This window comes from Podarcis filfolensis (genome assembly GCF_964270895.1).
Source record: "Podarcis filfolensis genome assembly, chromosome: 5".
Classification (NCBI taxonomy): Eukaryota; Metazoa; Chordata; class Lepidosauria; order Squamata; family Lacertidae; genus Podarcis; species Podarcis filfolensis.
In genome coordinates this window covers 95,013,245-95,026,127 of record NC_139608.1, presented here as the reverse complement: position 1 = coordinate 95,026,127, position 12,883 = coordinate 95,013,245, and the positions used below count along the sequence as shown (strand labels likewise).

The following is a 12,883-nucleotide window of genomic DNA, read 5'->3' as shown; positions in this document are numbered from 1 at the left end:
CAGAATACACATATGTCATTGTTGTCCTGTGCTTTTTTTTTTCTTTATCAGCCATTAGGTTGCTCAGCCAAGGCATGTTGATGTTGTCTGTCTGGCATCAGTCAGTCCCTGAGCAGCTAATGGGCAGGTTGCTCCCACCGTCTCCTTCACCATCAGTGAACCTACCCCAAGATTTATCAAGCTTGAGTTGCACAACTTAGGCTGCAGTCCAAACCCACCTACCTGCGAGTAAGCCCCACTGAATTCAATAGGCTTTACTTCTGAGTAGGCCTGGTTAGGAGTGTGCTGCTACTTGGTCCCTGAGACTTTGCTGGACTTTTCCTTTATTCGTTTCAACAAACTGGTGGAAACAAGGACATAAATCTTCCTCATTGAAAGTGGGAAACTGGGAGACACCCCCCCTTTCTCCTTTCACTGCCACAACCTGCACAGACATAAATACAACATGCCACGAGGGACGCCTATAACCATAGACACAAGCTCTTTCTTTTCTGCATTATGGGAAATAAGCTATGCGCCTCGCTTCCCCATCCGAAGCCAGAGTGATCTTCTCCCCTATTACAAATTAATAACGAGCTGATTTAATTTTTTTTAATCGATTCCTTAAGACGGAGCAATTCTGTCTTCTTCCCATCCGTGGACCAAATGCAAGTGCGAGGTAAACCTCTCACGGCACGCAGCCCTTGCGCTTTTCAAGCCTTGGGAGGAAGGGGGGGGGAGGAGCAGGGAGGGGTGTGACTAGGAGCCTGAACTTGCAAGAGCAGCTTAACTGCTGCGTGCAAAATTCTGCACGACGGTGTTGTTCTGCGGGGTCCGGAGAAGTTAAGGATCACGTGCCAGTTTCCTCTCTCCGCTGTCGCTTTTGCGCCCGGATCCGAGCCATGCGGGCGACGTGTCCACACCAGAGAAGCGCCCGGGTATGAAACGCAGTACAGTATATAATCCTCGCGCGCACCTCTCCAGTACTGCGTTTTTGCGCTTCCTCGTTTTCCTGGCAAACGGCCCCCCGCCCCACCAACCCCGCTTCGGCTCGGCATCCGACTGTCAGACTTGTGCCGCCTGAATATGCATGGCGACGGCTTAACTCTTCCCTGCTCGCCACCATCCCAGCCGAAGTCAGGCGCCGAGAGAGAGCGCTAGGAAGCCTCGGCAGCCCCAAACGATCAATGCAATGGGAAAAGCAATGCAGAAAGGGGGTGAGGGGGAGATAGGAATGTTGGGGACCCTGCACTGGCCGGAAGTCCGAGGGAATCCGCCGCGATCCAGTGGCAGCAGCGTTCTCCGCGGAGAGCCCCAGCTGGTTCTCCCGCCCGGCGCGCTTTAGTGCCCGGGCGAACTCGTGCCTCTTTGTCTGCCCGAGCAGAACTACGAGACCAGATACCTGGGAGGAGGAGGCTGGTTTCGGCCCCGCCGAGCAAGGAGCAACCTCGGGGGAAAGGGGGAAACGGTACGAGCAGGAACCACCAGCAGGAAAGAATAAAAAGAGGAGGGGGGGAAGGAGCAGACTTACCTTTGTAGGATAATTTGAGGCGCGGCACGTTGTCCTTCTTGGCATGTTGGCAGCGGGCGCTTTCTGCTAGTAGAAATACTCCCCAGACAAGGCAAGCCGTCCGGCGGGTGCAGCCCATGCTGCAGAAGAGCACTGGATAGTCCTCCCCCCCGGCGCTCCCTTCTGGTCTCCTGGGTGTAGGGAGTTTGGGGGGGGGAGCGATGGGTCCACGCAGAAGTTCAAAGCGATCTAAAAACTGAGAGGTAACAGGTGACCCGGATCAGTTTCGTTCAGGAGCGCAGGGTGATCCAAAAACCTCATGGCCAGGTTTGTAACATCTCCTCCTGTTAAGTCACCGGAGCGGAAGGGGACACGCACAGACACACATGTGGGGGGGGGGTGGACACAGACACACACAAAAACCAGCTCGCAACGATTCGCCACCCTCACCCCACGCATGCAAACACGCGCGGCGTGGAAGGAGAAGGATGGCGAGCCAGCGCGCAGTGGCTCCGAGAGAAGCGCAACCGGTGCAGGGCAAAAGCGGAAAAGGGACCAGAGTGGCGGCTTCTTGGCGCTTTCCCCCGCCAACCTCTCTCGCCTTCAAAAAAGAAGAATCATAACCAAAGCCCTGCTCGGCGGTCGCCTTGTGCCCCGAGCCAATCCCGCTCTGATGCTCCCCTCCGGCTTCAGTTGCAGGCAGCAGGAATGCCAAACGGGGGCAGAGAGAGACGCAGCAGCAGCAGCACCGAGTTTTCCTGCGCACATGGAGAGGCAGAGATGACACAGGAATCTGCAGAGTTCTCTCTCTCTCTCCCTCTCCCCTCCTCCCTTCCCCTTCTTTTTAACCCAACACTCTCTCCAGAGTGTCTGACAATGGGAGAACAAGCACAGCACAGCCCACTTCCCTTCCTCCTGCTGTCACCAAGCACACATGCAAAAAACATCGAGCCAAGGATTTGCGGAGGGACCAGTTCGGGAAAGGCAGGGAGCAATAAATTTCGCCATCAAATGCGCGAGCTTTCTCTCCCACTGCCGTTTCTCCCTCCCCTATCTTAAGGAAAAGTTTCTCCCCCCTGGTGTTAGTCCTTGACTCTTTCTACTGTCATAAATAATCCATCTGAACGATAAGTGTAATTTTGTTTTTACTCCGTTGCTGATAACAAAAGGGAAAAGAAAGAGAGAGTTAGAGAGCCTTCCATCAACGTAACTTTACTACTGGAGTTTAATTTAAAGTCTTGTTAAGAAACCTTCCTCCCCAAGAACCTCCCAGCCAGCAAGAGAAATTCCTAGTTAAAAAAAAAAAGTCATCCTCAAGACACATATAAGCCCAATGAGACTTGTAAATTATGCAGGGGATTCTCTCAAGATCTCTCCGCCCCCCCCTTAAATTAAAAATATCCATTTTCCCCTCTCTTTGGGGCGGCTCTGGCTTTATGAAGCAATCTATTAGTAAACTTGCTCCACTCTCTCAAGGGGCAAAGAAAGATCCAATATATATGCACACTTGAACATTAATTTGGTGAGATCATGGATTCAGTTTTGTCAAGAATCGAGAAAAGATTTGTTTGATATCTATTTGTGCTGATGTCTGTTAATGAAATATTGTTAACATGTCCTCATCAGGGCACACATTCTCAAGGAACCATTATTACTGAGAGTCAATGGTTCAAATCTCCATTTAGCCATGAAGCTTATTTCATGTGAATCTTGGGTAGCCTTCAACTAGTCACTGAATGATATTCAACTATGTTTTACTCAGAGTAAGGTCACTGAACTTAATATATGTTCACATTGCCACTTACTCCACTTTCAGTATGTGCTCCCACTGCTAGTTAATGAAGGCATATTCATACAACTTCAGCCACAGTCCATATAAATTATGTAGTTACTTGACAAATACTGCTGCCTGACATGTTTCTTCTCCAGTTTAAGCCACATTCTCTTAAGAATGGTGTAGACATTTGATAATGAAGTTTTATTAAAATTTCCACAATACAAAAAAAAGACACTCAACCTGAAGCAAAGAATAACAAAGAGAAGAAGTAAAGAAGAGAGATGGAAAAATACAAGATTCTCTCTCACAAGTGTGTTCCAACTTTTGTCTCATACAGAAAAATGTGTCCCTCTCTTCTCCCAGCCTCTCACCCTGGAAAGAACTCTTACACAAGGTTCTTCAAACTGCCCATCATCTTCATCTCTATGCAATTCTTACCCAAAGACAATATGAAAGAATATTAAGAATGGTGCAAACACTTGAGACAACCATCGCGCATGCACAGATGAGCATGCATGCACAGATGACAGCTTCATGTATAGGCGTTCTGGGGTGTGTGGGTTGCAGGGCTGGGGAAACCAAAAAGGTTATCTGCATCAGGTGAAAGCCTCCCTGTTCCTTCTTTGTGAAACTGAGTTATCTCAGACTGAACCAATGAAACTGTTTGCACCGTGTGTCCATTGGCAAAGTCAGCAGTGGGAAGATCAGGCTGCAGTGCCTTCTTCCACGCATGTATCTGCACTGATGCCCCCCCAAAGAAGCAGTGGATATCAACCTCACAGCACCAGAAGCTCCCTCTTCTGGCAAACCACTGCAGGGTGGTGCAGGGAGAAAGCTGTCAGAGACTCCTATTTGAACCTCCCAGCATTTTAGAGGATAACTTAATGAAGACATCTGGTCTCTGGAAGAAAGCCTCATGCAGACATGCTCATACAGAATGTTCTATTTTTGCATTCCCAGATTTTCCAGATCGTTCACAGCATAAGCAAATAGATGAGAAGCCAGCTTTTTCTAAACATGCTTGTTGTCCAAAAGTGTTTATGGTTCCTTGCCCCGATGTTTCCTTGCTCCAATGTTTCAGACTGTTCCAGGATGAAATAATTGACATATGTTTTAGGCTAGTTAAATACAAGGATGCAGAGACTGCATCGGTCGCAACGCAAGGTTACTCACATAAGAGGGAACATCTATTGATTTTAATCACTTTTTTAAACCTTGTCTTTAAAGTCAGAGAAATCTACACGAGAATGTGAAGGTTTCAATGTAACAGCAAAAATGACTTAATGAGAAAGGAAGGATTCTGTGTGCAATTTGGATTGAATTTGGAAGAAAAAGCTATCAAGCCTCTTGCAACTTTTCTGAAATAGAATAGAATAGGAAAGAATAAAAAAGGAGGTGGAAATTTGGATTCTTTTGAAAAATAAAGATTGATAAGTGTGGTTGGAAGGAAATGAGATTGGGAGACATGGACTTGGGTGTGAATTAAGGACCATAGGAGCTAACCTAGGAGCCCTGGGGACTTTGGCCCCAACAATAAAATATTTGAGGGGGGCGAGGCCAGTTGATTGGCATTCCCATTCAAATGGTGTGTGCACGTACTGAATCATGTGATTGATTATGTGGGGCGGGGCTTACCTGGCCCCCCACAATATTTTATTTAAGTTGGCACTGCTGTTAAGGACCATATAGTAATTAAATAATTATGCATTGATGCCCTAATAAATAAACACAGTGAAGAAATTTTTGGAGAATATAAAGGAGAAGGATCGAATGTTTCCTGATATTTTAGGCAATGCTGTAATGTTGGAGAACTATTGTTGATTCTTATATATAACAACAATGGGAGAATCTTCTTTGGACTTCTTGCATTGAAAGAAATGAATGAACTGGAGAGTCTCATATAGTAGACTGGAAAAATATCACCTAGCAGAGGGAGGAACAGCTGAATATTAATTTAGAGTGAATATTTGACTGTCTTGAAGAATTATTGTATATATAACTGACAGATGGATAGTTGGAAGTTCTTTTTACCTATTTCTTTCTTTTTATCTATCTTTATCTCTTTATTCTTTTTTTACCCTCTTTAATATTCTCTGTTATTGTATTTTGAAAAAAAACTTCAATAAAGGGTATTATTAAAAAAAAGAAAGAAGAAATGGCACAGTATTGGCTATAGGTGTTTCAGCAGAGTTACTGGATGGTAGTATTATGCATGGCTTGTGATGGGCTGCATGCAGTCAATTTATGCAGCATCCTACCACAGAGGCAATATTCAATTCAAATTTTAGTCCTGATTTTTTCCACATTTTTCTTTTGAAATTCATCTCTGAAGGATTTTAAAAGCTTTAATCACGTAACTAATTTTAAAGCAAGAATGACAAGCGATGGAAAACAATTCAGATTAGGAAAGTATAATCTGATTTCTTTGAAGGTTAATTTGAGTTTAACCCCTGCCCCACCAAAAATAATAATCCATTTAATCTTTGTCCTTAATGGCATTTCAGCCACCACAAAATCAGCTCTACTGGAACAATGCAATCAGCAATTTGATGGAAACTTCATTATAATTGTACTCTGAGAAGCAGAAAGAAAGGATGGGGTTGGTACATTAAACTGGAACAGAATGCCATTCTAGCTTTCTTCGTACATACTTCTTTGTGTGATGGCACAGGCGCCACATACCAATAGGATTAGTTCATTTTACTCCTTGATTCCAACTACGTGTTGTTGTTTCTTATTTTGCAATGGGGTTTTAACTGTTATGAAGCAAAACCTTAGCATTTTGTTGCTTCCAAATTCATTGTTTAATAGACAGCACACCAACGGGATACAAAGGAGATCTCCTTGCATGTTCAACAAACCCCTTCTGCTTCCTGAGTTTAATTCATTAATCCCCCCACATCTTATCTGACACACTCAGCAGTTCCATTGATCTCTGGCATTGTTGAGAAAATAAGATCCAAACATAATGTTAGTTTTGGTCATTCCCACACTTGTTATCCTTCTGGACGCTCATGCTCTGGGGGCAATGGATTAACACTCCAAAATGACAAGAGACGCCTGTCTGTTTTCCATGGATTACTTACTGCAGACATTCACAAAACAGAACAACCCTTGACACAACGAGATTATCTGGAGAGGTGGCTCAGTGAATTACACTGAGGGGCACAATGCAAACAAAACATGAAATCAAGCCTTGACCCACAATCAAGACTTTGTAAAATGCGCCATTTGTACCATGCTGTTGGTGTATGTGGAAATTAAAATGCTTAAAGAAAAAAATAGTATATTTCTAGCTTCACTTGCTCAAAGAAGGCAGTGATATTTAAGCAGTGGTTTTCTAACTTGTACCTTCAGGAAACCATTTCACACTGGTTTCTCTGCCAAGAAACATATACTGCGGAGGGTTGAATCTGGAACCTTTTTCCTAGGGTTTGCATGGGTTACTTGGTCACATCTGCTGGGTTTGACTCTCTCCATGCCTCAGCTGATAGTATACACTGGAACCTATACAGCCCTCCTTCATTACTGTGCATGCCAGAGCAAAACCTGTAGCGGTTGGGCAAGCTGACATTCATACATTTCCCCCCACTATCCTGATCTTCAAGGAATGCCAATGAGCTCCCAAGGAACTCTAGGGTTCCTATGATTAGAGCGCACCTCTATAGAGTACACAAAGATTTTCATTTAAGTTATCTCAGATTTGCACGAAGATTGAACAATTTCTGTATTGCAGGTAAGTGGGTTGAGGCTGATGGAAGCTGCCCAGTGAGTTCCTGGTTGAGATAGGATTTGATCTGGAAACTCCCTGGTTCAGAGCTCAGCATCTTACTGGTCTCAAATTCAGTTTGCCACATTTCTGCACCATGAATTCCTCATGAAAACTCACCTGCATTCATTTCTTCTGATGCACAGTTTTGTATGCAATTTTATCTAACATACACATTTTTGCAAACAATCTTCCTAATATAAGGTATGTCATTTTCATCAATATACATGGGGCAGTGATGGTCGTGCACACTTTCCCTTTATAGACATAGCTTTGTAAAAGAAAAAAAGAGTGTTGAGAACTGTGTCGTAAAATTCAGAGAAGTGCAAATATCTACATAGAGCTGCATCTCAGTTCACATTATGTTTTAGGAAGTGCAAATTACATAGGTGAACGGCACCAGATATTTCCCCCATTGCTTTTAGTCATATACAGTGCACCTGATAAATGTGGAGATTGAGACACTTTGCAGCTTCCCTACCTGGTTACCAAGACGCAATCTTCTCCTACACAGGCAACCAGGCAAGTGGTTATAAACAAATTCAAATTCTTACTCTGATTCAGAAACACCTTATGTGAAACCGTATTTTTTCCCCAAATCTACAGACCTTATTCCTCATACTATATATGGGAACAGAGTTGTTTTAAAACAGAATGTTCTGAATCTGCTTCAAAGCTGAATATGTCTTCCTTTACCCCCATCTCAAAGTTTTGTTTCCAAAAGATGTTAACATTTAAAACATGCACCTGTGGCTATGAGGTAATGCACAATACCTCTGAGTTTTGAACATAACACACAAACATAATGTTGTTGTGTTGGTGTTGTTAATGACTGAAGGCTCCCTGTTAGGGAAAAAAAAGCACAAATAGCCCATGTACAGTTTTTAAATAATCTAGACCACAGGGGGGCAGAAAGCTTCCTTTCTTCAGCCCCACATCAGCAAAGTACTTGAGCAGATGCTCAGCATTTAAACCCATATAAAGGTCCAAGGGGAGGGGAGGGGGTAAAGCTTGGTTGAATCAGGATATTAATTCCCATTCACTCTGCTGCCTTTTTCTGGACCCAAAGCTAAACTTCAGAAGATAAGGAAGCTGTGGTCATTCCTTTTAGTTCTGTCATCAGCATGGATCAGGGGACTAACTAAACAGGAGACAAGTGTAGCACAACCATCAGTGTATCTGAGGTTGCGGTGCTCATCTCGCTTTATTGGCCAAGGGAGCCGGCGTACAGCTTCCGGGTCATGTGGCCAGCATGGCGAACCAGAGCAGCACATGGAAACGCCGTTTTACCTTCCCGCCGGAGCGGTACCTATTTATCTACTTGCACTTTGACGTGCTTTCCAACTGCTAGGTTGGCAGGAGCAGGGACCGAGCAACGGGAGCTCACCCCGTCGTGGGGATTCGAACCGCCGATCTTCTGATCGACAAGTCCTAGGCTCTGTGGTTTAACCCACGGTGCCACCCGCGTCCCTGAGTGCATGCTTAGGTGGGGATTAATTAATTTATTCAAATTCCTTCCTACCTCTCCTAAGGTGATTCAAGGTGATTGCAAAGGTCACATCATTCCAATAATTAAAATAACGGGGAGGGCAACCCAAAATAACTGAAGCAGATAACGTGGTAGAAATTATGAAGGAGCTTTGGAGACAGCTCCAAGGAAGCACTTCCCATGGATGTTCTGCTCTCCTTCAGAAAGAGATCAAGGCCCTTCCAGACTATTGGGGGGGGGGGATATTGACAGTACAGCTCTTTTTTTTTTGTCAGGATCACAGTGCATGCAGAAGGGAGGTTTAACTCTTCTTCCTGGTTCCTGTCCCCATTAAATCGCAGTCCACCCAGTGCAATTGTTTATGGAAGGGAAGCTTATGTTGGCCTAATGAAAGCTTTTCTTCAGGGGAGAGGGATTTGCATTGGGACTGCAGTGAAGGAGGAAAAGGTGAATACTACCCTCCCCATGCAATGTGGTCTGATGGATATCCCCTCTCACCTACTGTTAGTTTTAAAATAAAATGCAGACATAGTTGCTAATGACACTGTTAGTGATATGTCTCATTTGTCCCTAAGTCACTCCTTAGATCTTAAAACCACACTAGTACTGCCCAGTTTGCTTCAACTCTCCCAGCTTTGCCCAAGGAACTTTTGTTGCTGTATAATACATGCTTGAGAAGAAGATCCACTCCATTTGTCCATGTCTCAAAATTTCAGTCTCTGAAACGATTGAGGTGTGTTTGAGACAAAATCTGCACAAAATCCTGAGCACAACATCTGCTATTTTCATTGCTCTTCCTGTTGCAACCCCTCCTTCTCTCTCCTCCAGAATGGTTCATTAGTATGTGACAAAAATACTACAACAAAATTATAATAACAGGTTGTCATCGTTGCACATATCTGCTGTAGTTGCTTGCCTTCTCAGGCTGGAGAGAAGAACATTTTTTTTTTTTAATGAGGCATTTTCTGATATTGAGAATTAGAAACAGTGAATCTGTTAAACTGTGTGTGGTTTTTAGAGTGTAATGTTCTGAAGAAGATCAAAAGAAATCATGCAGAAAGGAGGAGCAAAATAGTTGGTCATAATAATAATAATAATAATAATAATAGTTATTTAATCACCCCAAAGACATTCAGATGAAGTGAGGAGTAGTAGGTAAACTGTAACCATTTAGGAAAACTCAAAGCAAACTTTTAGTAATTTGATGTTCCAGTAATAGGTGAAAGCATGGATGCTGGCAGTGTGAGATCTGTGATCAAAAAGAAAGCAAACTCAATGACAGAGTAAACTGATAACACACATTATCTGTCTTGCTTTTCTTGATAAACACCATAAGGATTTATTTTTTAAAGAAAAGAAGGAAGGAAGGAAAAATAAGGGCAAGAAATGCTTCCTTTCCGCTGGGCTAATTCTTCAACAAATTGGAAAAAGCTACTTTCTTGCCTCTTTGTGTACAAGTGCTTCCTGTGACATTAAAGTTCCAAACATTTGAGATAAACAGGGACAAAAGCATCAAAGCGTCTTTTCAGGGATGTTATATAATAGTGACTCTAATGAAGAAGAAAAGGGCCAGGTTAGACACAAACCCCAAAGAAGTGATATGCTTCACAATTATACTAGAACTATTTATTATCAATTCCTGTCTTGCCATTCAAACAGAAAAAGGTAATAATAATTAGATGTCAGGGCAGACGTCATTTGAGCAGTGTCTTCCTACTCAGGAGTAAGACCCATTGGGTTTAATATGGGGCTAACTCTTGGGTAAATGGGTATAGGGAATGCTGCCTAAAACATCCAACTTGTTTATGAAGATGACTTGATTTGTGAAGCTGCATAAATTTTGAAAGGAATACTCAAGGGGGGGGGATGGAACGGACCAGAGCTCAGTTTGCTCCATCTGTCCAGTACCAGTGACCACAAGATCTGGAATACAGTGTCCAAGATCTGGAATACAGTGCCACATTTTAAGAAAGACAAAAGTGGAATGGGGCAAACAGGAAGGTGGATGCTTGGAAACCAAGTCCGACGAGGAACAGCTGAAAGACCTGGGTATGTTCAGCTTGGAGAGGAGGAAATTAAGAAGACACATGATAATGGGCTTCAAATATCCAAAGGGCTGTCATTTAGGACACAGGTCCCCCAACCTCAACCCCATGGACCATTTGAAAATTGCTGAGCGTCTTGGCTTCTCCAATGCAAAATGGAGCCAAGAAGGTACAATCTGTAGCAGAGAAGCTTGGGATGGAAGGGGGTTGCTCCCACAGAACTTTTTCCTGACTCACTAGTTTCCCCTACAAGTCCCACTAGTGCCTTCCCACCCTCACTTCCAACCAAGATTTCAGAAATGTGTTTGCAGGAGGAAACCCCGCAGGCAGTAGGAGGACTAACTAGGAAACGCTTTTCCCTGACAGTTCAGATTTGCACAGGAGGAAGAAGAAGTGAGGTTTTAAAGGCATGGAACTGAGGTGGAACATATAGTTCTGTAAAGCCTAAAGCACACGTCTTTGAGGAAAGGGCAGGATGCAAATGGGGGGAGGGAAGGAATATCTCAGAAAAAACAGAAATACCCCAATTGCTCTGCATACTCCTTCAATGCAGGTCAACATTACTACATGGCAACTACTTGGCTGATTTCCCTTATGAACATAGGAGTGTGAAAAGAACCTTCTGGATGAAGCCCATGGCCCATCTAGGCCAGCATCCTGTTCTCACAGTGGTCTATCAGGAGTCTGTGGAAAACCCACAAACAGGATTTAAGCTCAAGAGCAGTCCCTCCTCCTGTGGTTTCCAGCAACTGGTATTCTTACACCTGACTACTTAGTTAGGAGAATTTGAGGGAGCATCATGGAGTGTTGACTTTCTTGTTCTGTTTTACCACACACAGAGAGAGACACACTGTGCCGATCACACAGGGCCCCTGGACGTTTGACGGTCTATTGACCCTGTGCCACCACTGTGATTGCTTTCTTCACTGCCACCACCCCGCTTCTCACAGGGACACACAGAGTCCAGACAGTTGTTAACATAAACAAATAATCAAGTTTATTTTTAAATGCAGGAACAAGCATATGGTTTCAGTTTCTTTTTCTCTTGTCAGTTTCTTAATCTTAGTTCCTAACAACTCCAAACTGATTATTCCAACTATCTATCCAACTCAATCTAACAATTCCTCTCACTCTCTCACAATACAACTCTACCAACCCACTGCCTATTCCTCCTTCTTCCTTCTCCAACTCCCAAACCTCAACTCTCAACTCCCAAACATCAACTGACTTTCAAAACTTCCCGCTCTAACTTTTACTCCCCCCTTGCATCCTCACTGGCCAATCACATCATACCCATTTTAACCCTTTCCTTATGACCCATCGTAGGAGGCAAACGCCACACACACGCACACACACACACACACACACACACACACTTGAATATACAACAATTTTTCTATAAAAAAAGAGAGACTGTTCTTGTGATAGTTCGTGCAAAGGCAATTATTCTTCTGTACTTCGATATCATGTCTAAAATTATTTAAGAACACATATAAAGAATACCACTTTACATCTGTTATTCACATCAAATAGTCTTTTAATGTGTCCATTTGAGATTATTCTGCAAATCATTTCTCTTTCATTTCTTCCTCCCACCATCATTTAAACTATATCCATCCTACAGTTACCACATATCAAAGTTATCAACAGTTTCTGAAAGCTTTCTGTATTTTTCTTTCAAAATTATAATTACCTCCCTGTGCATTCCCCCTCCCCGTAAGTGTTTATCTCCACCTTCAAGTGAAATGGAACAAGAATACATTCACGAGAGACAAAACTTCCATTGTTTATCCTCATCAGTACAGACTAGGCAGTGAGGAGGAAAAAATGAGGCATCTGTTGAATACAGATGAAGGCAGCAAAGTTGTGGGCCTTGAAGATTTGAAACTGGAGACTTCATTTGCTTTTAAGCAGACAGCTATCTCGTCTTATTTCCATGTAGACACACTCCAAGTACCATGTCGGACCTCTGGCTCCATCCAGCTCAATATTGTGTCTTTGACTGGTAGATGCTCTCAGGGTTTTCAGACAGAACTGTGCCTTCAGATACCTGAATTAAAAACGCCAGGGAAGGACTGAGAATGCCAAGAATTCCATATTGAAAATAGCAACTGGAAGCTCTTAGAGATGCTGTTGCAAAAAAATGCAATTTTCTGACACCAGTATAAAAATTATGCATGTCCTTTTACAAATCAGTTTGAAAATATTATCAGTGGCATCATCAATGACAAAAGGGGGAGCAGTGATGGGATATACTCACAGATGTTCACTGCAAAAACAATTTGCTTAAATAAATAAGCAAGAAAGAGAGATG

The 12,883-nt window shown here is 43.3% G+C and overlaps 1 protein-coding gene across 1 annotated transcript in view; it reads right to left on the bottom strand.

The window, feature by feature from the left end:
• SEMA3A (semaphorin 3A) overlaps nucleotides 1–2,515 on the bottom strand; it is a 190,413-nt gene extending 187,898 nt beyond the window's left edge. Inside the window, exon 1 of the mRNA XM_083615606.1 lies at nucleotides 1,511–2,515. Within this exon, the coding sequence (XP_083471732.1) occupies nucleotides 1,511–1,628 (118 nt within the window). The 5' untranslated portion in view covers nucleotides 1,629–2,515. The remainder of the gene's footprint in view (nucleotides 1–1,510) is intronic.
• Between the last annotated feature and the right edge of the window lie 10,368 nt (nucleotides 2,516–12,883).